At 42.0% G+C, this 27,202-nt stretch overlaps 2 protein-coding genes and 1 long non-coding RNA gene across 3 annotated transcripts in view; 2 read left to right on the top strand and 1 right to left on the bottom strand.

Moving 5' to 3' along the window:
• The first annotated feature begins 728 nt into the window (after nucleotides 1-728).
• Nucleotides 729-1,525, top strand: LOC128357935 (uncharacterized). The gene is made up of 2 exons (XR_008321239.1): nucleotides 729-855; nucleotides 1,491-1,525. It is a non-coding gene; the product is annotated as an uncharacterized LOC128357935 (long non-coding RNA).
• An 8,226-nt stretch (nucleotides 1,526-9,751) lies between these two features.
• si:dkey-93l1.9 (uncharacterized protein LOC562339 homolog) lies at nucleotides 9,752-20,880 on the top strand. The gene is made up of 5 exons (XM_053317295.1): nucleotides 9,752-9,885; nucleotides 13,831-13,966; nucleotides 15,810-16,044; nucleotides 20,358-20,493; nucleotides 20,580-20,880. The coding sequence occupies exons 1-5, from the start codon at nucleotides 9,752-9,754 to the stop codon at nucleotides 20,644-20,646; spliced, it is 708 nt and encodes a 235-aa protein (XP_053173270.1). The 3' UTR covers nucleotides 20,647-20,880.
• Nucleotides 20,881-22,010: 1,130 nt separating this feature from the next.
• emd (emerin) overlaps nucleotides 22,011-27,202 on the bottom strand; it is a 163,682-nt gene continuing 158,490 nt past the window's right edge. The window contains exons 2-7 of the mRNA XM_053318356.1: nucleotides 26,855-26,935; nucleotides 25,788-25,883; nucleotides 24,557-24,591; nucleotides 24,436-24,461; nucleotides 22,622-22,681; nucleotides 22,011-22,539 (exon numbers count right to left, since the gene is read on the bottom strand). Coding sequence (XP_053174331.1) covers nucleotides 22,341-22,539; nucleotides 22,622-22,681; nucleotides 24,436-24,461; nucleotides 24,557-24,591; nucleotides 25,788-25,883; nucleotides 26,855-26,933 — 495 coding nt within the window. The 5' untranslated portion in view covers nucleotides 26,934-26,935 and the 3' untranslated portion in view covers nucleotides 22,011-22,340. The remainder of the gene's footprint in view (nucleotides 22,540-22,621; nucleotides 22,682-24,435; nucleotides 24,462-24,556; nucleotides 24,592-25,787; nucleotides 25,884-26,854; nucleotides 26,936-27,202) is intronic.

The following is a 27,202-nucleotide window of genomic DNA, read 5'->3' as shown; positions in this document are numbered from 1 at the left end:
TCAGCACTGATCAGGTCCCCTTTAGTTTGCTATATTTTTAAACGGTGTGATTGGCTTAAGCTTTTTAAGAACTATGACTTATGTAATAAATACTTTTTTGTTGAATTAGAACTATGTCTTCTGTGTCTCTGATTCAATATAGATTTGGTTGTTTATTGCAACACTTACTAATTCCTAGGGTGATATTCCCTAGGTGGTGTAGTACTACTTTTGGAGACCTTGAGTAATTAAGTACACACTCAAATTCTTACCTCTTGTCCCCTGCCTGTCTCCCTTGCGCTTGCCACATATATAAGTAAGGATGAGACGCAGAGCTTCAACGGTGTTCAATGAGGCTTCTCCCAACAGCTGTTTTTGGCCAGGGCGTGACTGGAGTGCCTTTAGATTATTTCCCGCTATGCCTCTACTTGCTTGACTGCAACCCTATCGCCGCTACTGCCGATATTCTTCCGCAGTGACCAAGTCGCGGCAAAACATTAAAAACGACAGCCGCTTGTTAACTGCCATTGAACCTATCACATATTACCGTCCACTCCTCAGTAACTATTTCCATCGAGTCTGCGCGGAATAACTGGTGGAAACGGCAATTGTTGTTGTTCAAGAGACTCTGAGGTGCAGACTTGAGATCATGCAGCGATCATGAGCATATCCCCCCTCCCCTCCCTCTCCTCTCAGCTGCTCGTTGAGTGGCAGTAGCCAATCAGAGCTGACTAGTTCTCCAGCAGACGAAAACAGTGTAAAGGCCCGGAAGGAGAAGAAAAGAGTTTTGGAGCAAATGAGAGTTTAGCAGTTAATAGTACCAGTTACGAATCAGTTTATTTTCCTTGGACTTTCTGTGTGCGTGAATGTAAAAAAGTAAGTGCACGTACCTGCATTTAAGTTTAGTTTGTAATTATTTTCGCTACATGTAGAGGCAGCTCGTTAAGTTGTTACAGCCCGTGTTTAGCTAAGTTTCACAGCTAACCCATATTACCAAGAAATGCTTAGTATGGATGTTTATTGCATTTCCTTCATTTCTGTAAGCTATACTTCTGGCATAATTATTCTGTAACTTTATGTATGTAAGCAGGACAGAGTATGTAAGCAGGACAGTAAACACTGTGGTGTTTACTGAGTGCAGATAATTGATGCATAAGGTGTAGTGTTATTTTGGTGACAGTGCATACATCCAGTTTAGTGCTATTGTGTGATTAATGCATAATTTGAAATGTGAAACTTTAGAGAGTGCCACCTGGAGTTTATGAGACCATAAGGCATGTTTTTCAGTTAAAGATGTGATGTACCAAATGAAGGAGACTGAAGGCCAGTTTATTCATTATTTTATAAATATTGTTTCTGTTGGTCATTGCTTTAATAGAGTATATGCAGACCATTACTTACCTCGAATTTGCTGTCTTATTTCTATGGTTAGTTACAGTATGTAATGTTAGGATTACATTTAAGGTGTAACCTAATTGCCTCTGGATTTTGCATATGTTTGTTTCCTGTAGACCACACACATTCGTCTAATAAATGGTAAAGGAAGTTCTGCCTCCTCTGTGTCTGATCAACACCCCTTGGCGACGGCTACCACACCTGAACCACTTAGTCTCAGCTACAAAATTGGTCCTTCGAGCCGGATAGAGTCGTTACCATGGCAACCCCGAGAAGAAGTGATCCAGGCAGAACAACCCCCAGCCCTCGCCCTCAGGGGACAACCTTCAGACCTTCTCACCTCCAAGACTATGAGGTTGATTATGGAGATGCAAAACAGCAACCAGCAACATCTTCTCTCCAGCATGAAGTACGACTGTCAAGCAGCCTCCCATCCGTGTATGAGAGCCCAGGCCCGTCAAGCCCCTCTGCCGACCTTATGCAGCAGATCGTTGAGACGGTTAAACAACAAAGTGAAACGGCGAAACAACAGAGTGAAACGGCTAAGCGTCAGACAGAGCTACTAGAACAGGTAAGAACCACTCCCCAGAGCTCAGCCCGTTCCTCAAGAGCAGCATCACGGCAACAGTCACCTTGGGCGCACCTCCAAAAGTCAGTAAGCAGAATGCAGCCAGCCCTCGATGATTGCCGTTCCTCTCAAAGACTTGAGGATACCCAGGCCCCAGCTCAACACTCTCCCCCCTTAGCCGCAGAAGAGCAGCCTAGCCCCAAGCCAAACTACCAGCCGAGTAGACAACTGTATCCATCACCACCTCCACTTCACCGTACAACACCATTCAACCAGTCTGCCAGCTTCATGCCATTCCGTCCCATTCCACTAATTCCTAAAGACCACCAGCAGTCATACACCCCCCAGCACTCTGACCCCCAAGCCCAATCACAAGACTATTAACCCTGCAAAACAGCAACCAGCAACATCTTCTCTCCAGCATGAAGTACGACTGTCAAGCAGCCTCCCATCCGTGTATGAGAGCCCAGGCCCGTCAAGCCCCTCTGCCGACCTTATGCAGCAGATCGTTGAGACAGTTAAACAACAAAGTGAAACGGCGAAACAACAGAGTGAAACGGCTAAGCGTCAGACAGAGCTACTAGAACAGGTAAGAACCACTCCCCAGAGCTCAGCCCGTTCCTCAAGAGCAGCATCACGGCAACAGTCACCTTGGGCGCACCTCCAAAAGTCAGTAAGCAGAATGCAGCCAGCCCTCGATGATTGCCGTTCCTCTCAAAGACTTGAGGATACCCAGGCCCCAGCTCAACACTCTCCCCCCTTAGCCGCAGAAGAGCAGCCTAGCCCCAAGCCAAACTACCAGCCGAGTAGACAACTGTATCCATCACCACCTCCACTTCACCGTACAACACCATTCAACCAGTCTGCCAGCTTCATGCCATTCCGTCCCATTCCACTAATTCCTAAAGACCACCAGCAGTCATACACCCCCCAGCACTCTGACCCCCAAGCCCAATCACAAGACTATTAACCCTGCACATAACTTTGCACCTATTAAACAAGATACAGTTATCGACCGCCATGTCTCTCCCCCCATTGCAGAGCTCCAGCTCAAACCAAAACCCTCATGGTACGTTCCACCCCATCCACTCAACCATGTTGAAGGGCCAACATTTCCAGACTTCACGAGAGAGGATCGCGCACAGTACATAGAGCTTCGCCTGTCCCTCAACAACCTCCTACACCAGAGCCACTCTGAACAGTACAAGTATGCTCTCCTGCTGAAGCACGTTAAAACCCCAAATGCACATCGGCTTGTTCTTGCTCATGCTGAGTCCTCCACCCCTTATACCAATGCATTACAAGCGCTAGACAGAAGGTATGGGCGGCCCTATCAGTTTGTCCTAAAGGAAATTGAGACCCTGGAGAACTTGCCCCCCATTCGTGCAGGAGACGAGCGGGCTCTGGATGACTTCTCACTGCGTGTACAGGCCATAGTAGGCATGCTAAAATCCCTAAAGGATGATGGTGTGGAAGAGCTGCACAGTGGATCAAATGTAAAACGTCTACTGAATAGGCATCAAATCAGGAAGAACCCCAACCAAGTTAAAACATCTCTGCTAGAGTTCGCAGAATGGCTGCAGTTGGAGGCCGACTGTCTGGAATTTGACCCCACAGACCAAGCTTTCCAGGCCAGAAGGGAGCAGAAACCTCGACCCCTAATTCGACAAGCCACCGTCATGTATGGAGCAGAGCACCCTCCAGTTAAGACCACCCCAGCCGCTCCTCCACCAAAGGTAAAAGGCAAAGCTAAGATTCACTGCCCCTACTGCGACAGCGTAGCCCATTACCTGAGTCAGTGCACAGACTTTGCTGCCCTTACCAGAGATCTGGCTGTCAGTTGGATTAAAGAGAACAAGCGATGCTGGAGGTGTGCCCGATCACACTTAGCTAGAGACTGTGACTTAAAGAAGCCTTGTCACCTCTGCAAAGGAAAGCACTTGTCCTCTCTCCATGATGTAAATCAGCGGAGTCCAGCAGAGCCCGTGGACAGTCCCTCAGAGAGTGCCACCCTCTACACCTCTAACTCAGAGACTCTGTACCTAGACCAGTCACGCTGTGGGGGAAAGGTCTTCCTCAAGGTCGTCAAGGTTACCCTTCATCAAGATAATAGAGCATTCGAGACACATGCTATTCTTGATGATGGCTCAGAGCGCACCATCCTGCTCTCCAGCGCCGCACAGCATCTGGGACTGCGAGGAACGACTGAGGCTCTGAAACTGCGGACAGTGCACCAAGACATCAAGACAGTGCATGGAGCCTCTGTCTCTTTCTCTATCTCTCCAGCTGACAAGCCACACAAGAAATTTCATATCCAAGATGCCTTCACCGCCAACCACCTTGGCCTGGCAGAGTATACATACTCACTGTCAGCTTTGAAGCAGAAATACAGACACCTAGAAGGTCTGTCAATACATTCCCTCCACAAGGTCCACCCCACACTGCTCATCGGCTCAGACCACCCAGAGCTAATTGTTCCCATCGAGCCAGTTCGGCTCGGCCCACCAGGAGGTCCAGCTGCAGTTAAAACTTGCCTAGGTTGGACCTTGCAAGGGCCTTCAAAACACCTACAGGATCAACTGTCAGCCTCTCAGTGCCTGTTCACCTCCGCTTCCCCGAAGACAGATCTGTACCATCAAGTAGAGAGGTTATGGCAGTTGGACACCCTACCCTTTCGTAGTGAGAAGGTGGTAACGAGGTCAAAACAGGATCAGGAAGCAGTCGACATGCTAGACAAAGGCATGGTTAGGGTGGAGATAAATGGCGTACACCGCTACGCGACACCACTCCTTAGAGCCAAGGATATGCCCAGGCTACAGGCACCCAAGGAAGCCGTGATGTCATACCTCCGGAGCACAGAACGTCGGCTTGCCAAGGACCCTCTACTGGCCATCACTTACAAGCAGGAGATTGATAAACTGGAAAGAGCTGGTTATGCCAAGAAGCTCACTCCTCAAGAAGTCGAGCATTCAAGTGAATCGTGGTATGTGCCCCACCATATTGTATCTCACCATGGCAAGCATCGGATTGTATTCAACTGCTCTTTCAGCTATAAGGGCCATAACCTCAACAATTACCTGCTGCCTGGACCCACTCTGGGATCCTCACTCTTAGGGGTCCTTGTTCGTTTTAGGGAACACCCTGTGGCCATCAGTGGGGACATAAAACAGATGTTCCACCAGGTACGCCTCCTCCCCAGTGACGAACCCCTATTGCGGTTCTTGTGGCGAGATCTCCAGTCTGAGAAGCCACCTGATGTTTATGAATGGCGTGTCCTCCCATTCGGAACCACATGCAGCCCCTGCTGCGCTACCTTTGCTCTGCAGAGGCATGTGCTCTACCACAGTGAACCAGAGGACCGTGTTCGTCAAGCCGTGCAGAAACACTTCTACGTTGACAACTGCCTGCTGAGCACACCCTCCCCAGAGGAAGCTAGAGACTTGGTGGACCAATTGAGAGTACTACTGGCATCAGGCGGGTTCGAAATAAGGCAGTGGGCGAGCAATGTTGCTTCAGTGGTTAGCCACCTTCCTGCCGAGGCAAAATCAGAGAGCGCAGAGTTGTGGATTTCAGAGTCCCAAGCAGATCCCCAAGAACATGCTCTTGGATTAAGCTGGCATTGTTCACCAGACACTCTTCAGTACCAGCACCGATCATCTCCCCTCCAAGATGTGACGATGCGCAACATCTATCGGACTCTCGCAAGTCAGTATGATCCCATTGGATACATACTCCCCTTTACCACAAGAGCCAAAGTCTTAGTCCAATGCCTCTGGGCGAAGGAACGAGAATGGGACGATCCCCTGCTGCCCTCTGACCTATTGCAAGCCTGGAATACCTGGGAGGGGGAGCTACAGCACCTAACACAGATCAAGCTATCACGGTGCTGCACAACTCCTGACCTAGATGGAAGTGAGGTGAAAAGAGAGCTTCACATATTCTGTGACGCGTCAGAGGTTGCATATGGGTCAGTGGCCTACCTCCGTACTGAGGACCATCAGGGGAATGTTCAGGTGTCCTTCGTGCTGGCCAGATCTCGAGTCGCTCCCAAACGTGCCCTCTCAATGCCAAGGCTCGAGCTTTGTGCCGCCCTCACTGGAGCACAGTTGTCTAGATTACTCCACAATGAGCTCACCCTGGAAATCAAGAATACAGTCCTGTGGTCTGACTCATCAACTGTGCTCATGTGGCTTCAGTCTGAATCGTGCAGATTCAAAGTGTTCGTGGGGAACAGGATTGCCGAGATTCATGAGTTGACTGAGGGTCATTGTTGGAGGTATGTGGATTCTGGGAGTAACCCTGCTGATGACATTACGCGGGGGAAGACCCTCCTTGAGCTGGCGAGGCCAAATAGATGGAGTCAGGGTCCACCCTTCCTTTACCAGGTCCCTGAGTCTTGGCCTACGCTTCCAGCCCCAACAATTGAGGGAGACACAGAAGAGTTCCGCAAACCTAAGTTTTGTGGCCTCACCACCACTGGCCCTTCTGCAGTCGACGCAACCCAGTACGCCTCCTTCAAGGACCTGGTGGAAGCCAAATGCAGATCCCTAGATGGGGCGGCTCAGCCACCTGACTGTCTCTCTGCTGCCGATTATCAACTTGCTGAAACCACCATACTGAGACAGGCTCAAATAGACTGCTTCCCTGAGGAGTACAAGGCTCTTAAGACGGGCAAACCCATCTCATCAGGTAGTTGTCTCATTACCTTGTCCCCAGAGTTTGACTCTAGTATGAGAGTGATCCGCGTAGGAGGTCGACTTCGTCAAGTGGAAGGTCTTAGTTCCGACACAGTGCACCCGATAGTGTTGCACCCAAAGCACCCAGTAACAAAACTTCTTGTGCAGCAGTATGACAATAAGCTGTGTCATTCTGGACCAGAAAGGGTCTTCGCTGAGATACGACGGCGGTTCTGGATCCTCAGAGGCAGGGAAGCAGTACGCCGTCATCAACACCAGTGTCTTCAGTGTCAAAAATGGAGAGCTAGGCCAAAGGTACCAAAAATGGCAGATCTGCCCCCATCACGGCTCCGCCTCTTGAGACCAGCCTTTTATTCTACTGGTGTAGATTGTTTTGGGCCATTCCTGGTAAAGCGTGGACGAAGCAATGAGAAGAGATGGGGTGTGATACTCAAGTGCTTGACGACCTGCTGTGTACATTTGGACCTTCTCTACTCCATGGATAGTGATTCATTCCTGATGGCTCTCAGACGCTTCGTAGCCAGGCGTGGCACTCCTTTTGAAATTTTGTCAGATCAAGGGACAAATTTCCGTGGCGGAGACAGAGAGTTACAGGAGAGCTTCGCTGCCATGAGCCCAACTCTGCAGATGGAGTTAGCCAAGCAGAAGATCCAGTTCCGCTACAACCCCCCCAACTCACCACATTTCGGTGGAGCCTGGGAACGTGAGGTGCGTTCAGTTAAAACTGCTCTCAAAGTCACAGTTGGTTCCCAAACACTCACCGAAGAAGTACTGAGGACTGTGCTGATCGAAGTAGAGGGTATCTTGAATGCTAAGCCACTGGGCTATGTTTCTTCAGACGTCGCCGACCCGGACCCTGTCACCCCAAACTACCTTCTGATGGGGCGGCCGGACGCCTCATTACCTCAAGTCATCTACCCAGCGTCTGAAGTACTAAGCAGACGGAGATGGAGGCATAGCCAGGTACTTGCGGATCAGTTTTGGAGTCACGTTGCAGTCCGCCAGAAGTGGCAGAGTGACATTGAGAACATCACACCTGGCACTGTGGTCATGATCGTTGATCATCACCTACCAAGAGCCCTTTGGCCAGTCGGCAAGGTGAAGGATGTCCACATCAGTACGGATGGCCGTATTCGATCAGCTAACATTCAGGTGAAGGATAAAGTGTACCAGAGATCAGTCGCTCATCTCATTAAATTACCAGCCATCCCAGAAGATCACTAAGCAGTATCCTACCCAGATGTAGTGTCTCTTTAAGTAGTACATTCTCATAGTGAATGTAGGGGCGGCTGTTCAAGAGACTCTGAGGTGCAGACTTGAGATCATGCAGCGATCATGAGCATATCCCCCCTCCCCTCCCTCTCCTCTCAGCTGCTCGTTGAGTGGCAGTAGCCAATCAGAGCTGACTAGTTCTCCAGCAGACGAAAACAGTGTAAAGGCCCGGGAGGAGAAGAAAAGAGTTTTGGAGCAAATGAGAGTTTAGCAGTTAATAGTACCAGTTACGAATCAGTTTATTTTCCTTGGACTTTCTGTGTGCGTGAATGTAAAAAAGTAAGTGCACGTACCTGCATTTAAGTTTAGTTTGTAATTATTTTCGCTACATGTAGAGGCAGCTCGTTAAGTTGTTACAGCCCGTGTTTAGCTAAGTTTCACAGCTAACCCATATTACCAAGAAATGCTTAGTATGGATGTTTATTGCATTTCCTTTATTTCTGTAAGCTATACTTCTGGCATAATTATTCTGTAACTTTATGTATGTAAGCAGGACAGAGTAATAATAATACTGTGGTGTTTACTGAGTGCAGATAATTGATGCATAAGGTGTAGTGTTATTTTGGTGACAGTGCATACATCCAGTTTAGTGCTATTGTGTGATTAATGCATAATTTGAAATGTGAAACTTTAGAGAGTGCCACCTGGAGTTTATGAGACCATAAGGCATGTTTTTCAGTTAAAGATGTGATGTACCAAATGAAGGAGACTGAAGGCCAGTTTATTCATTATTTTATAAATATTGTTTCTGTTGGTCATTGCTTTAATAGAGTATATGCAGACCATTACTTACCTCGAATTTGCTGTCTTATTTCTATGGTTAGTTACAGTATGTAATGTTAGGATTACATTTAAGGTGTAACCTAATTGCCTCTGGATTTTGCATATGTTTGTTTCCTGTAGACTTAAAAGTTTGCAGTGACGGTGGACTGTGGCACTTGGCAGACCCAGAGACTCTTACAAATGAGTTAAAAGATAGAGTTTGAGTCTATATGACAGCTTGGCTTGCAGCGCACATAACACCCTGGACGTGTGCGATCGGTGTCGGTCGGTCCAGGGCGGGGGGTCGGTCAGTTATCATTATAAGGGATTTGATCAAGGAATGAGGGAGAAAGTGATGATATCCACCATGAACCGTTTCTTATACTTTTTTATCTCGTAATTAACAAATTCAGTTCAATCAGAACAAAACTGTATAAATGAAAATAACATTGCTGCTTGCAAAAGTGAATTAATTAGGCTAAGAATATAATGTGGCCCGGATGACACAATGGAAAACATTACTGTAACACTCGAAAAGTTATTGGTAGTCGTAGCAATAAATAACTTAATAATTCAATGTGTGTGTGTGTGTGTATGTGTGTGTGTGTGTGTGTGTGTGAAAAACCTACAAGGAAAAATGAATTATTTTGTAATAAGGCATTTTAAAGACGCTGCATTAAATTGTAGAGCCCTGCAGCCCTGCCATCATTTGTGTGTTCGGGTAGTCTGAGGAAGTAAGAGCATATTCAGTGTTTCATGTACAATTTTCAGCGCCGCTACAAAAATGCCTGTACTTGAAGTAACGTGACGGTAACTATGTTCAGAGCCGGTTCAGACCTTCATGGGGCCCTAGGCAAAATTCTGCTAAGGGCCCCTCTTAACTGAACAGTCGCACCTGACACCCAGTGCTTCCACTCATCCCCCCTTTAAACATATTGCACTAGTGTCGCCACAGACTAAGTCAGACCAAATCAAATTGAACTTAATGTGTAACAAATTACTCACCATTAAAAGTGTCCCTTTCTGCACTTTCTGGATCATCAATAATGTCTTCATATGATATTTGCTTCCCCACATCATGGTTGATGCTCATGATGGCCAAACCACTCAGACGTTCCTGGGACATGGAAGATCTCAGATAGCTTTTGATCTGTGCCTGTCTTATCTGGTTCTGTCCCTCCACTGGCTGACTGACTGGACTCTGTGCTGCTTGTGAGGAACTTAAGCATCGCACCTGTAAAATATAGATCAGGCTACTATTAATTCAGTTCCATCAAATTGACTGTACTTGTTTTACCTTCATATAGTTAAAATGTAGGTGATTTAGATTATTATTTAGCCTATTTAGCAGCATTGTCATAATATTTCACAAGTTTTATTTATTCACTAATATATCTGCATCTATATGTGCCTGTGGGCTATCCAAGCAAACAAAATTCAATCTTAGTAAATATTTCTCCATTACTTTCCATTTTGTATAAGTGCAGTTGTAACTACACTCAGAGGGATTGATATAACACATTACAGAAGCTAGCAAGACGCACACGGAGACCGTCCGCTGTTCACCCAGGGCTCACCAAACACGGACCAGCCCCGTCCCCTCCCACCCTCCCACCCGGAGAGGAGAGTTACCTGACTGCTGTTCCCGCTGTTCATTTTCATGCACTTTCTTTTTTCTCTTTTCACTCCCCGAGGGATAACTCCGCTTCATCTTGCTGATGCCGTTGATGCACATGCATGCACTGGCAATCTGACGTGCACGAGCAGCGCGACGGACGGTCACGTCGTCAGGTTTTTTTGTTTGTTTGTTTTCCCCACGGGGCCTCTATGAGTTTGCGGGGCCCTACGTAACGTGCGTAGTGTGCGTATTGGGTGAACCGGTACTGTATGTATGAGTTCGGGTGACACTGATAGTGACAGCAGACCAAGTGAAGGATCTATATGTGATGTGTTTTGAATCAAAGGGTGGGGCTCTGTCTGTGCTCTCAGAGAGTTAATGTAAACCAAAATACACAAATCATGCATGACACAACCAGTTTGATGTGAGGAAATGTTGGATTACCTTCATTAGACAGGATTTAATGGTCAGTACACTCACAGAGAAGTGATGTGTAGATAAAACAATGAGAGATAAAAACACAACTGTTCTTGAACACCACTTGTCAAGAAGTGTGCAGTGTTCCCCTCAGGGGGGCGCCAGAGGAAAGGTAATATTACTAATTACCAGTTTCCAGTTCCAAATAACATGTTCCCTTTATATGGGGTGACAGCACTACACTGTGCCCATGTTGCACTGAATGGACATCTTCAAACATTTGTAATGACAAAAGTACATGGTGAAAATGTATCATTTCACATACTGGCTGCTGAAATTCAGACTGTATCACTTTTTATTCTATTATAGATCACTTTAATCCTCTTACTATGCTGGAAAAAATGACATCCCTTAACTGTTTAAATACACTCATAAACAAGAAAAGCATCAGTCCACATCATTAAAACTGTACCTTATCATCATGAATTAAATGTAGATTGCACAGTGTAATGTCTGTAGATTAGTTCCCTATATAGGCAATGAGTGCAATGAAGGCTCGATTTATGGCACCAATGAATTGTGTGTCAACCATTGCACAATCAAAAGAGGACGACCACAAACTAATCTTAGCAGACAGAAAACGAACCACAAGCCACAAGGAACATAAGAAATATCTAACTAGGTTTGTTTTTGGCTGCTAGTGTTAGCTAGCATTAGCCATGTTTCTAACACTAGATACACAACTCATGAAAAGTTGTTTGTTTCCATTTTAAGAACAAAGAACAAAGTCAAGAACAAGAAATAGTTTTACCTTGCATTATCACAAGTTCATTACGAAGGTCAGACTTGTTTGTTTCTTGATCTCTCTGCAGGCTTGTTGGACCTGTAATGTCTGATACGTCCTCTGAGTGATCCACTAGAACATGTGGACCAGGAGAGAAATAAAGTGGAAGACTCACAGACACTTCCCAAAATATAGGCTACCATCGTGGCCTCTTCCATTCTCTTCATTCCACAGACTGCCAGTTACCATTTTGTTTAACCCAGCTAATTTCAAAATAACTTCAATGCGGATTGTTTGTCTTGGACTTCAGTGATAGCAAATCTTGGAGGTACTGGAACCATTTTGATAACAGTGGAAGCTGGCAGGCTGCCTTAGCTGTGGTCAAGGTGATACTATCATATCTAGACTACCTACCTTAAATACCTTTTATTCAGGCAGGCCTTTTCATCTTATTTCCTTTATTTTGTGTGTTGTATGTTTTTAATGCTGAGGAAAATTCAACATTTGTATCTTTAATAATTTTTCCTCCAGCTCTGAAACATCTTTTATTTCTAAAAGTTGTAACAGACTTCATTTACTATCTTGTGGAGCTATTTTTTAAGCATCTGTCTATGGTAAATGTTTCTGCAGCAGTAATATGTGTGTATGTAGTGTGGGAAAGCTCACTTGTACCCTGACAGGCCAATCAAACCAGTCACACACACAGCACAGACATTCAACAACATGAGTGTGTCCAAGACCTAAAATGAGAAAAAGTCAAAAGATTTCACTGGGGGGAAAAAGGGAGGAACAAGTATTTCAGCCTAATCAAACGCAGACATGTTGAACTGACCTGCAGCATAATAAATGCACTTTTTGGTGATTCAGTATACAAACAAAAACTCGTACTGATAACGTTTTTAGATTTTTTTTCCATAGTTGTCCTTCAGGCGGGTTCTTCATGCCATCTCTATACAGAAGTGCTGAAGCTTTGTTATAGTGTCCATTGGGTTCTTGGTCTTCAGTTACTGAGTTTGGCCAGATAGACAGCTCTATGTCCATTGATGCAGCCTAAGGTATTGCTGCGAACATTCAAAGCTGGTGATATCCTAATAAATACCTGCATTGGGAGCTGCAGTATGTGGACTTTTTTCTTGTTTTTCATTTGATATTTGGTCCAGCACCTGCATTATTCTACTTCTTGATGTGTGAGTCCACCACTTTTAACATTCTTAACATAACTTTTTTAACATTCAAAGTTTTAGAAATGATTCTATACCTGTACCTACATCTGTTAGAGATTTTTATTATGCAGCCCATATGTCAATGAAGAGAGTAGACAGGAGTCCAGGATGTCATGCGTTGAAAAGGTTTATTTACTTGATCAAGGAGAAGTGAATGAATGATGAGTACATGTTATGTTCTGATGCTTCCTTCAATTCTGAAGTTTCTGTCCTCCGGGGATAGACTTTAAACCACACAGAGAATGCCACAGGTTGAGCCATGCCCAAATATGGGCAGATCCAACACATATAAAATATACAGAAGTTAGTCTACTTGTCTATAGACAAAACATTGCTTAGACGACACTCAGGACCAACACTATATCAACCCTTTTACTCGTTACCTTTACTCCGTTCAAAAACAGTCAAACACATATCTGACCTTGGCTGCTATAGCAACACTGTCAGAACGCCTCCTGTTTTCCTGTTTTTTTTTTGTGTGGCTATGACTGCAAAGCCTAATTTGACCCAGTGCATATTAATGATGGCTAATTCCCTAACAACATCTATACCTTGACACAAGTTGGTCTAAAAACCTTTTGAGGCCACTTCATGAAGGATCATCAGAATGCAGAAATGTCTTCTAGCAAGGCAAGCAACCAGAAGTCCAATAAATATTTATGTTACATCAAATCTGCTGACACTAAGCAAACCTAGCAAGGCTTAGACCCACCCTAGTATATGAGTAGTGGTTGGTTTGTGGGGCTCTGAGAGCTGTAACAAAGCAAGTATCTATAAATAGATAGTTCCTTATTTTTTTGAGAACTAAAGAGCCCTCATGAATTTCAGAGAAGACAGAATTGAATTTTATAAAGTCCTAAACTCTATGTATTATTCACTGTGGGACAAAACTAATACCCTTTAAACCATAAACACAAGCATTGTATTGTTTTGAAGTAAAGAGAAAAGTGAGATGTTACACTGTAGCTAAAGCACGTCTCAACAAGTTCAACTAGAGAGAGAGAGAAACAAAGACAGATAGTAGGAGGGGTCTTTGTCAATGTCCCTGTATGTAACTGGAGGAGTTGCTTGACTTGTTAGTCCCGCTCTACTCCCTCAACTTTCTCTGTGAGTAGTCCACTGAGCTCTGAGGCTATATTCAACAGGAAGCAGGACCGTTTCCTGATAGTTGCTGTGGAGCAGAGGAGGATGGCAGGAGTGGACAAACAGAATGGAGAGGACATAGCTCTGAATACACTGGGTGACATAGAGGTAAGCAGAGCCGACTACCCCCCCCCCCCAGTTACTGTTTTCATGTATTCTCTACAGCAGCGTGGCCAACCAGGCCTCATATTGCTCTCATTCAGGGCCATGGGTAGATCAGTACCCAACACCATTGTATTGTACTCAGATGCAAATTTTCCTTAACCCTCATGTTGTCCTCCTGGATCGATTTTGCGGTAATTCATCGACATGTTTTCCTCTGATCTGAAATGGGTTTTTTAACTCAAAAATGATGGTAATAAGTTGGAATGAAGTTGGCTAAAAAGGTCTAACGCAGAATTGGGTGATAATTTATACCTTATGCTTTATAAACAGTCAAACCAGACTGGGTCAGTTTTGACCCAGAGGGACTACAGGAAGGTTTAAACTGATCTTTAATAACTGTGCAGGTATGTTTATTACGTTAAGTTTAAGTTTTAATTGGTTCATAATAATTGTGTACAGTTACTTAATACCAGAGGATGAATAAAGCTTGATAAGATTTAGAAATTGGTGACAGCACACATGTTTACAACTTCCAGGTCAACAGAGGAACTAGAAGGTGAATACAGACCAGGGGAAGTTTATTGATATTCAGTCTACTGTATATAGCACTGAGACCTTTTCATTCTGATAGATTTACATTAGTCAAAAGTGTCCTGTGCTGTAAATCATATAGTTAACATTAAGGCAGAAGTGTGAACAGAAAAGTTGCCAACCATTGATGCTTTTCACATTCACATTTCTAAAAGCTGGTGGAGCTCATTGATAATAGATTGATGTCATGTACATTCATTCAACCTTCTGTTGTAATAAAAATATTATGAAATGAATCAGTGATTACAGGCCAACTTTGGCACATGGCACCCATATTGATGACCCACTAGTGCTCTAAAGTAGTGGTTTCCTACTTTTCCTGTTTTGCAACCCCTTAAAACAAAGATATGCCTATGCATGCACCACCAATCAGTTCCTTTTGATTATTAGTGGTAAGAAGTTTAATATCTTTCACTTGTTTTGTTTGAATACTTTTAAAACACAAGAAACACCAAAATTCTCAAGAAGTAATTTGCAAGAATAATAATTATAATAATAAAAATAATTAAATTAACATAACTACATCAACTCCTCAAATGTAAATTTCGCTCCTTCCTAAGAGACCTTGTCCCCTATTTGAAATCTAGCCTAAAGTTTGTTTAAATGAATGTCAGGAATGACATAACCCAGTGTGAAACCAGTGTTTCTCTTCATACTTGCCAGCTGTGCACAGAGATGAATGAAAGCTTTGACTCAGAGAGAGTTGTACCCAGGCGTGACATTTCATCTACCTGTGCGACAAGATTGGTCAAAGCCCTGAAACAAAGCCTGTGGCACTGATGTGGCAAACAAAACACACATTTTCTCTCAGTGGTGCAGAGGGAGGGGGAGATAATAACACTGTGGGTCATAATGCTTTTTCTACCCAGAACAACCGTTTGCTTATCTGTACTGACAGTTACATTATCTGACACACAGAGTCAGTTTCATTTCATTCTGTCTGCACATACATGTATCAACTCATGTGATAAATTGTCAGCTTTCTTGAGTTCATGTGCGCCAGAACATTTTGTGCCTCCCTCTTTGATCCAGGTGAGTCATCACCTGAGAGTCTGCCACTCCCTCTTCATTACAGCCACACCTGTTAACAGAGTACATAGTAACAAGATACATAACACCTCTCTGTGTTTAGAACAAACCAGAGTGAGGCAGGGACATGGCCACATGTGTAGAGAGCAATCACACCTTTGAAATAGAAGATTGACATTGATCTACATGTTCTTTCAGTCCTAACCTCTCCTCTCTTACCTGGCAGGCAGCTATAGCCTCCCCTGGAAAACCACTTCGTCCCATCAACATAAATCACTATGCCACTAAGAAGAGTGCGGCTCAGAGCATGCTGGACGTCGCCTTACTGATGGCCAACTCATCCCAGCTGAAGACCGTTCTATATGTGGGGCCTAATTACCGTTTCTACATCCCTCTCATCGTCCTGCTGTCTCTGTCCATTGCTTTACAGGTCACGGTGGGGCTGCTGCTCGTCTTTATTGGCAAGTGACTCAAACTTACATATACATAATTTCTATATATATTCCCATCCCGACACTTGGAAGGTGCAAAGACTGGTGAACAACTTGAGAAGAAACTCCACTCAGATCTGCATACACATCTGTAAAATTATGTTAGAAGTCCAAATTCTTCTTAGAATTGACAATACAGACAAAAGAAGCATAACAAGTCATAAGGCAGCAGGAGAACCTACATAGGGAGAACAGGAATTAACAGGATCGTGCTGCATACTGAAATGATACTTTTCATTCTGGTATGTGATATTAATGCACAGGATTGCTCAGAAAGACATCACCTAAGTATGCAGTGTAAACAGGCTGACTTGTGCATGTTAAGTGTAACTATAACACTACATACCTGTAACACTAAACACTAAAGCCACAACAGACACATGGTGCATTATATAATCTGGCTCTGATTAGGGAAATAGTGAAAGCCAGTTTTACATAGTGGCCAAACCCTGTAATTACATCACGTGACGCTATTGGGTTGAAAAAGATCTTTTCCAGGAAACCTACATCGTGAAAGAGACATCTGTCAGAGAATCAGTTTTTTTGAGTGTCACAACCCCCACGAAATGATTCATTTGATGATTTATCAGAATTGTATCCGTTCAGTCTGATCACATTTCAAAAGACTAGAAGAGCTGTACAATTGAATCTTTTTATCCCCTTTCAAATTAGCTGGAGGGCTCAACCAAATGTTGGCAGTCTCGGAAGTCTCTAGTAAGCATGCTCCATGGACACATTGTTTTCATCCAGGTTTTTGTTTTTGTTTTTTTACAGCAGGAAGTGGCTTTTTTTTACTTCATGCACCACTGAGCAACTTTTATAGGAATGAACAAGGCCATGCCTCCAACACTGTTCCTAATTCTCTTACATTAATGGGCTACGTTGACTAACTCCACACGACATTGTAGTATTAACTTGCACTAGGTTCCCCTTCACACTAAGCTAAGCTAAGGGTCAGTGACAAATAAGGGTTGGCGAGATGAACAATTCAAAAATATATAGTTTTAAAAGCAGCTTCAGGTTTGTTAAAATGACATTTGCACCAGTTTTTAAACCAAGAGTAAGACTGAATGCTCCTGAAAATGTCAAAGGGTGTAACCACAAAAGAATGATAAATATGAAATATTTCATCCACCTACAGTGTATTTAAGTGGACTTATACTAATAATTACTTTATTTTTAAAAAATGTAAATGTTTCCTGATCTGCATGATTCTCCAGATTAAATGTAATATTTAGAACAAATGTATTCCATTACCTTTATTTAATATAAAAATTATAATGTAAGATCATGCCAAACTAGTTGATATGGTGTTTTGTTGAGAATTTACTGTTTTTAAGCAAGTTGACCCATAGGAAAAATGTGTTGCTCATCTGTTGTTCAATCTCATCTCTTGAGATAAATTTGAGCTTCTCATATTCATATCATTCTTTGATCATTTGTTTCTGAGTTACTTCTCCTAAGGGTCCCTTAGGAGCAAGAGATAAGCTAAAAAGAGACAAGACACCAGTAAGACAAAGGAGGTTGAATTTAGAAAACCATTTGAGCAATATGTGAGACGTAGGATAAACATAGGAGATCTCATAATTGTACAATAAATACATACAGTTATTATGCTCCCTGACACTTTGATCTCAGGATGTCAAACCTACAGAATAATATCCCCCACGTGCCTCAATGATTATTTTTTAAATATATATTTTGGTCAATTAAAAAATTGCATCTATCCCTAAAAGCTCATTCTCTCCTAAGCGCTCCTCTCACGATCCGCGCACCAATGTTGACAGCCAGGATCTTTTAAGAACGGGCAGGTAATTTTCTAAGAGAGCTGATTGGTCAGGAGGTGGTGCTTTTGTACTCATTGATCTCTTATCCAGAACATAACCTGCTCCGGAGCAGGTTAGCCGTTCAGCATAAGTTACCATGGTGATTTACCCCGGTAAGAAGTGAACCAGCTTCGTAGTACGGAAAACCCAGGGTTAACCCTGAAGTTATCTCGATAAGACAAAATCCAGCTTCGTAGTACAGGCCTCAGGAGAAACAAAGGGCTCAGTCCTCCCACTTCTCCCCAAAGGATTTAGAAATATTAATGAATACATGCAGACGATGAGTATATTTAAGAAAAGTAGCTATTAATGAAAAAAAGAAACAAAACATTTCGTCTCGAGTGGTCGATTTATTCAACATTTATATTCTGTGTATGTTTGTGTGCGTGGCACATTTAACATTCATGCAGACCCCAACAGGTACAAAACATAGGCCTACTTGGCAGCAACTGAATATGAAATATAAAAATATAGCTCAAACAAGTAAGGTATTGATTACAAGCAATTGCGGTGTTGTTTAGCCTGCCCTACCTCATTAAACAGCATTTAAATGCTACATTCAACATGTTATATATATTTCAGTAGTTGATGAAATCTTCTAAGCAAAGAAGAAAGTCAATTTTTCAGCCATCCCAACACTGCCAGTATTTAATATTGTCTATTTGAAAGCAACACCTACATGCCTTTATACATACAACACTAAAAACGTGAACGTTTAAGTGTAATAGTCAAATTTAGTTTTATGTTTGGGCACTTGGCACTTTCACCGTAATTTAACAGTAGCTGGTATAGAGAGAGAGAGAGAGAGAAAGTTCCTCACTGGTAGCGAACCAGCGACATTGCCACTGTGAAGCATGAGCAGTAACCACTTGGCTATCAATCATCTTCAAATATTGCTTTTGTGACAGCCCGACAGACGGTTGCCTTGGAAACATGAACTTGAACAGAGAACTTATTCTGAACTGAGAGTGTACAGACGATACGAGGGCTGAGAATATTGTTCAGATAAATTATTGATTGTACAAAAAATGGAAACACTCAAACAGAACATCATCAGAGAATGATAAAACATCCCAGCAGGGTCTGATCACCCTCTGACGGAGATTTATGCTTCGTATTTGTGCTTCAATATTAACTGACTCTTTAAGAAAAGGACACACCATGTCTGACACCTCCTTCAGTCTGCGGACTTCAACTAAAAAGGAGGAGAAACTCAGGGTTAGTTGAAGAAAACCTGCCAGCGAGCAGATTAGGTTCACGGAGTAAGTTGCCAGAGTAACTGACTCAGAGTTAAGCTGAACTGGCTTTGTGAAACCGAAAAACCAGAGTTTCTTTTTTATTTGCCTGAATTGATTACTTATTTTCTCAAATTTTGCAATGAGATAAACTGAGATATGATTGAGGTATAATATTAAATAATGTCTCATATTGAGACTAATTTGAGAGCTTGCACTACTCTCATTTTTCTTTTTGCTGAAACGCTAGAAAAGAGACAACTGTAAGAGAATCTGAGAACTCACATAGTGAGCAATGAGAGACAGAACCATGTATATTTCTCAGTGAGACATAACTGAGATCAAATCGAGACATATTTGAAAGCAGCACAGTATGTCTCATTTTTCTCTTAGTTGAGATCAGGAAAAGATACAGCTGTGAGAGAATTTAGAGAACTTGCACAGTGCTCACTGTGAGACTTAATTCTCAGGAGAGACATTTGAGAAGAATGAGAAAACCACTTTTGTCTCGATTAGTGCTCATTTATATCTAGGAGATGCAAATGTGACATAAAGGAGATCTCATCTTCAATTTTGCTTTGCTATGGGGAATTATTTGTAATAAATAATAAGTTTTTATGGTTACACTACTTTGACATTTTTGCCATAATCCTCTAATATATTAGAAATTTGATGCTGGGTCCACAGAAAAAAATGTGTGCAAGTTATTCATACGTTTATTTTAACCCTTTAAATTTGACTAAACCACATGGACACAAATATATCATTGACCCATAATCAGCAGCTGTCTGCACAATAGCTTCAGATTGATCATATAAACATGTATTATTCTCATCTGGCATATCATCAAGAGAGTGAATGAGTGTCAATCCCAAAATTACTATATTACAGTTTAGATTACCCTGACCTCACATTATGAATTTTGTTTAGACTGCCACTTTTACCACCAACGTTAAGTTCTTTCTTTCACTGTCTGCTAGACTTGCTACATTCAGTGTTCACTCAGTTCCACTTCTCTGTAATTTTGCTGATTTTTATCTACAAGTACGCCCAGATATCTACTAATTTGTACCTTTAAAATATCACCAGCACAATCTTTTTTGTATTCCTTAACTAATCTTAAACTAAGTGAATCAGATTGCTATCTGTTGTCTTTCTGTCTCTCATCATCTTTTAATATAGCTAATTAGCTTTTTGTCATTGTGTGATTGTGTGCCTGCAGTGAAGTACGATCTGAACGACATGAGGAAACACGCCAAGCTCAACTGGATGAACAACGTAGCCACAGTCTTAGTCTTCTTTACAGTCCTTGTCAACATCTTCATCACAGCACTCGGCTTTGAGGGGCAAGCTGTGAGGTAGGCAGTGTGGCACAGTCTTACACAGAGCTGCCTCTCTTACTGTTGTCCCTTAATTAATGAGATCTTCTTGTTGTTTTATTTAGCAGGGTGATGCCGGAGGCTCAATTTTTACCACTGCCCTCAGACGTCAACAAGACTGGTGGCATCTAGACCAGTCTTCAGATCAAAAATAAGACTTTTCTTTGTTCACCTGTGTTAGGTCTTCATGAATAGGCTGGGAGAGCTGTCAATCTGGGTTTTAGAGGGGTACCAAAGCCTACTTGGACAGGCATTGACCCCTGATACCTCCTCTGTGCCACCGGTGATGGGACACAGGGCCACATAAGCTAAGGATGACCAAGTAAAGCCTCATCCTGAGTAACCAATGACAAAAACTCAGCTCTGGATCACAGCTATCGATTGAAGATCGATACTTTATCTCAACCTAAAACCTCGTTTGAATACTTTTTTTAAAATACCGTTTGTACTCTGAGTAGAGATGCCAAGACTGCACAGTCTACTGGATCCTGACTTTTGCATTGTTGAGGTACTTTTAAACTTAACTTAAATCTTATATTGTGTAAATATAACAGTACTTTATTGTGTTCCTGTTCAAATACTGGATTGAGCTGGTTCATAGTTTTTTAAAACTAAATAAATGAATGACATATCTTCTTTTTTATAAATAAAAGTTTTTGGGAGACATAAATCCAATCAATGGCTCTGACCTCTCCTTGTCTTGTCTGGCCTCTTTATTAGGCATGCCTGTGCAATGTAACTCTATCCAATAACAACAGCTCTGCTCCAAATTCTTTATGAAGTTTATGCTGTTCCAGTTTTTGTAAACAATATCAGGAAGGTGATAATTCTACTTTATGTTTATTACTGAGGTTATAGTGGGTGATGTTGGTGTATAAGGGTACATTATATTGAATGGTGTTTCTAATATTTTGTCCACTCTGTTAACATATGTGAGAGGGGAAACATATTAGGAACACAAGTCAATATAATGCACTGAAATGTATAAACTTGAAAAAAGTAGAATTTAAAGCAGAGCTGTTATATGGAATTAAAATAGATTGTACAAGTGTATCTAATGAAGTGGATGGTGGCTGTATAAAGTCTATAGTTAAGGCACAACACATCTTTTAAGCAATTTAAACACACAACGCATAGCTAGAAAACACTAGAAACATTTAATGCAAGACAGCAAAGACATTACAGGATGAGGCTAAGAATATTATACTTTTCTTATTGTCAACAAATCCCATGAGACCAATGATGTGTTCTGTCTGTCAATACTTTATGATTTCTCTACTCTGTTGCACTCAGCACCAAGCCCATTGGTTCCTACTGTTAAAAACATCACATCACAGAAGATCACAGTATTGTAGTTTTTAACAGTACTCAAACAGGAAGTAGTGCCTTTATTAAGGAATATTTTCTGCGCTGTATTAATACACAATTAGTGTTCTGGAAGAAGGATGGTGTGTGTAAAATTACGCAAGAATAAGTTACAGTGTAAGTGTGAAACATGTCACCCATTACAACAGTGAGGCTCATCAATGCGTTTTTAATCGTTTTTGGACAACAATAGAGCTTTATGACACAGAGGAATACGACAAATCAGGATATACTGTAGATACACATAATACTTAATAAGATCAAATCATTGTTGGTTAGACTCTGCGTGAGATTTGTTGACAATAAAAGAAAAGTGAATATCTCCAGCCATTAAAATATCACGGAATGTGATATTTCTTTACTAACAGCTGTCAAACTGTTGAACTGTTGACGAATAAATGAAGATGAATAAGATGAATAGAGATGAGCTTGGAACCCGACATCCTAAAAGCGAATCAGATCTATCGATCACGGAGCCCCAGAATGTTTTCTTCACTGTTCATCACGTGGAAGTAGGTGTAGTAGAAGACAGCTCCTAACACAGCTAACAGTAGCAGCAGTCGAATCATCTTCCACACGCAGCCTCCGGACTTTCTGATGGGCTCCCTCGGTCGTGCGGTGCTGTGGTTGACTGTCGTGCTACTGCTCTGGATAGATGGCCTGCAGCATGAGAGGGAAGAGGAGATAAGGGGCGTGAACTCATTTGTTCAAACACACCACTGGTTTACACTATGACACTCACTCTGTGTCTTGATCTGATTCCTCGTCTTCGTCTGGCTCAGCGTTGCCTCTTCGTTTCAGCCTGGGTGGAGAAATACCTGCACTTAAATTTCAAGCTAGCAGTGTAGTCAACAGGTGACACATCTCAGAAAGTCAGAAAAAAGCCTTAATTTTATGTCAATCGGTTGTTTGCACTACTAATGTACAATATAAAGTCTGCTTCTGCAGTTATCTAATATTGGTACTGTCTTGTAGAAGGACCCTGTGTCATAATTTTGTTTTAAGACTATACAAAACACACTTACTACTAAAATATGACTCATTGTTCAGTGCACACAGTCAGATTCTTACAATTATATTTGTCATAACTCCTCAAATAATGGCTCAAATAACGTCTTCTCAATTTTTTAAAACCTGTTTTTCTACAATACTCAGATGCCCAAATGAACATTGAAGTAAACTTTTTTGCCAAAATTATTCCTCCTGTTTATACTGGCTATTAAAGGTGCAGTGTGTAGGATTTAGGTGCATCTAGTGGTGAGGTTGTAGATTTTGCAACCAATTCCCCCTCCCCTTCCTAGAATCTAGGACAGGAATGTCCAAAACTATTCCATAAAGGTTCATGTGGCTGCAGGTTTTCATTCCAACCAAGCAGGAACACACCAGGCTCGACTTATTTAATCAACTGATCTCAGTCTTCAGACAGTTGAGTGATCGAATTGTGTGCTCTTGATTGGAACAAAAACCTGCAGACACACGTTCCTTAATGAAAGAGTTCGGACATGCCTGGTGTAGGAGAACCGACGGTGACTGTGAAACTGGCAAAAAATGCATAGGGCCCTTTATGGAGCCAGTGTTTGGTTTGTCCGTTCTAGGCTACTGTAGAAACATGGCGGTGCAATATGACGGCCTCTGTTAAAAGGCTCATTCTAAAGGCTGATTTATACTTCTGTGACGGGGCGACGCTGTTGCCACGCCGTCGGAGCAACGCTGTTACTACGCTGCCGGAACGTCGTCGTCGTTGTCCTTTCGAAGTTCTGTGTCGAGGGAACATGTTGCTTGGGGGTGTGACTGTGTGTGTGTGTGTGTGTGTCTGTGTCTGTGTCTGTGTGTGTGTGTGTGTGTGTGTGGTTTCAGAGGAGTCTGTATCCTTGTTTATCTTCCGGTCACAGTAGCATGTAGCATTGCGCTATGTGCGCTAATAACAGAAAACACATACCTTGTTCATTATTAATAAATAAAGCAACTGCCGGAGGAACTGACGCTTTGACCGGACCAATCACAGCCCTTGCGTTCCGTGTTGCTGTGACGCGTAGTTAGGATTTTTTGGAGGTGCACGTCAGGCTACGGCGTAGGGGTCTGCGACGAGGCAGAGAGCGTTCCGGCGCAGAATTATAAATCATTCCATTCTGGTACTAAATTCTACATATTACACCTTTAAAAATATCCCCCTTCAAATGCATTTTCAGTGTTAAGTGATGGCAGTAATACTCCCCAACACCTTAATGTGTGATTTCCTGTTTGAATAAAGAATCTGAAAAATTCTACTTCCACTTCATATTTCTAAATAAAGCGTCTGACACCCAGAACATCTGGGCAAGGTAGTACAGTACTCCAACTTGTGAGTATTTAACTACTTACAGTAATTGGAACTTGACACAGATCATACACAAATTACAAAAGCTTGGAGGTGGGCCAATAAGGGCGCAACAACAAGTATTTCACAAGTAAGTCAGGGCATGATGATGCATTAACATAGTTGTGTGTGTGTGTGTGTGTGTGTGTGTGTGTGTGTGTGTGTGTGTGTGTGTGTGTGCGTGCTAAAACTGTACTCACATGTCTGCATAACCTTCGTGTCTAACCTGTGGAAATGAAAGCAGAGCGGTTTGTGAGATTATTTCCAGTCACAGAGCAGAGGCCACTAACACAGAGGGATATGCAGACAATCAGGACTCACCGGATTGTGGTATGTCATGTAAGTAATAACCTCCTCTGTAAAGACACAAAACACATCAGACCACAGCAGTATTTGACTCTCTTGTGCATTATTTTTCTTTAGAATATGACAAAAGGTGATGGTAACAGACAATCAACAAGAGGGATTAAGACATGTTTTTGCTTTGTCCTGTAGATGGCACTGATCACCTAGAGAGAGAAACCTAACCTTAACCTTAACCTAACCGTGACCACAGTAGTGAAAGTTTGTCTCTCTCTCTTTGTCTAATCCAATTTATCATTTACTGTAAGGAATTTGGCATGAAGGGTGTAGTCATGGCTGGAGTTGAGCAAGAGAAGAAATCACTCTTAAAGGGCCAACACACCTACAGAACATAACCCTTACATACTATTCAGGGTTAAATTGGACCCAATTTTATACTTTTAGGGAATGAAAAACACCTGTAACACCTTTTATTTCTTCTTAATTTATGTGACCTAGAATATACACAATTGGAAATATTTATAACTTTTAAAAAACATTTTTGTGCACCGTATTTGATCCTTATTTATTAAAAAAGCACTAATACTAGGACATCCATACACAAAAAGCATAAAATCTAAAGAAATAAACTTTCTCTAACCCTAACCCTAACCACACATTGATCTGTTATATATAGCATACACAGAAAAGGGATAAAATATATTCTTTATGATTATAATGAGCATGGAAAAAGCTTTCTCATTTGAATTTGAGTTTAGCCCATTGTTGAAGAACTACCTTTTCTCCCCTAATCCACATCATCAAAGTCTGGAAGGGTAGAAGACCTGGTTGTTTATTCCCAAACAAACACCAGACTGCAGCTTTGACGAAGAAAGCTCCGGGCACGAGGTTTGTGGTTCACATCTACATACACACCTGTCATTATAATTGCTGTCATTACAAGAATGTTGTTAAGTAGGATTGGCTCTTCTATTGTTTGTCAGGTTTGAAGCGGCGGAGGATAAGTGTAATCAGGACTGGAGTCATTCATACTGTAAATATTGCAGTCAGCACCAACCAATCCTCATCCATCATTTAAACTCTACTACCAAGTGTCAAATTTGATCTTTTTTGCCAGCTGTGACACACTGACAGCTAAAAGTTTGACATTTATTCAAATGTTCGACCACTCGCAAACATTATAGACTCACAAATGAACAATCAAGCAAAGTGATACACAGACAGGCCAGCAGACTGAGGAGCATCCTACCTTCCTCTCTGTAGTAGGTCTTATCAGAGGAGGGTTTGGCTGGGGCGTCCTTCATCGCCTTTTCAATCTTCTTCTCATACAGCTTTCGAGTAGAGTCTATAAAAGTTCACACAAACACATTAGCAACGCTTCACAAACAAATGAAGATAAGTCTTCATCATCTAAGAGTTGAATTTAATACAATAAATCATAATTTGCGTGCTAGTGTTAAAGGTTTTATTTGATCAATCTTATTCATTTGGAATTCCGCCTTAAATAGAGGTTAAAGCACGACTAGGCCTATTAACTCCAATTATGAGTAAAAACAAAACACTGGAAGTCAAAGAATAGACAAAGAGGAAGGAAGTGGAGTAGTGTAATGTGGGACATTGACTAATGTGGGACACCTAAGCTCAAATACATTTATCTCTTTTTCTATAACATTAAAGTGAACATGATTGGTGTTGAATCCATGGAGGGGTGTCATATAATAGAAATCATGTCACTTTGTGGGTCTTATATCATAAATAGGGGCAGGAAAATAGCAACACACGAAGTAGCCCTTATGAAGTCCACTGAAGGGTCAGTGACATAGGATTTATACAAAATCAATATTAAGGATATAAACTTTCATGAATAAAACAATGTTCTTAATTTCTTAATTTTTAAAATCCATGCATAAGCCTGAAAACTAGTGTCCCAGATTTCAGCGCGAACTGTCCCACATTAGAAAATCCATCAATTCTGAAATCATTTGGCACAAGGAACACTAATATATGTATTACTTTCCCTTTGAGTACAACATCTACAAATTACCTTCTGATTAAACAAGGAAACATCTTGAGAATTTCATAATGATATTAGGTGTTGATATAATGTATTGGATTCATATGTAAATATAGTACACAAGTCAGAATGGCAAAAAGTGTCCCACATGACATGACCCTACTCCACCCTAGTAATGCTTTGAAACAATCAAACAATGGCAGAAATGAATGGAAATAATGTGTACAGGAACATGGAGATGGATGCAGTATAAGTACACATAGTATATCTGTCTTTCTTATTAATAATTAACTTTTTCTTACCCACTATGGGTCCATGTTTGATGTCATACTGAGCGAGCAATTGGGCGATCTCCTCATCACTTTTCTCACTTAAAGACATCTATAGATAGATAGATAGATAGATGGAGCATGGAGAAGGAGGAAAGGGAGGAGACTGAATTCTGCTCGCCAGGCTGTGATCCAGAAATCAAACTTGAGGAACTGAATAAAACCACAGCGGCAACATTTGAAAATTGTAACAAAGAATTCGACGTTAAATCCAAAATGTTCTTAAAATCCGAACAACCCGTTTACATTCTATAGATGTACAGCAACATTTATTTCTATACATCGATAATAAAACCATGTTAAAAGTGCGCACACGGCAGA

The sequence above is a fragment of the Scomber japonicus genome, chromosome 4 (assembly GCF_027409825.1).
Source record: "Scomber japonicus isolate fScoJap1 chromosome 4, fScoJap1.pri, whole genome shotgun sequence".
Lineage (NCBI taxonomy): Eukaryota > Metazoa > Chordata > Actinopteri > Scombriformes > Scombridae > Scomber > Scomber japonicus.
The sequence above is the reverse complement of the archived record's forward strand: the minus strand, read 5'-3'. Positions and strand labels throughout refer to the sequence as shown.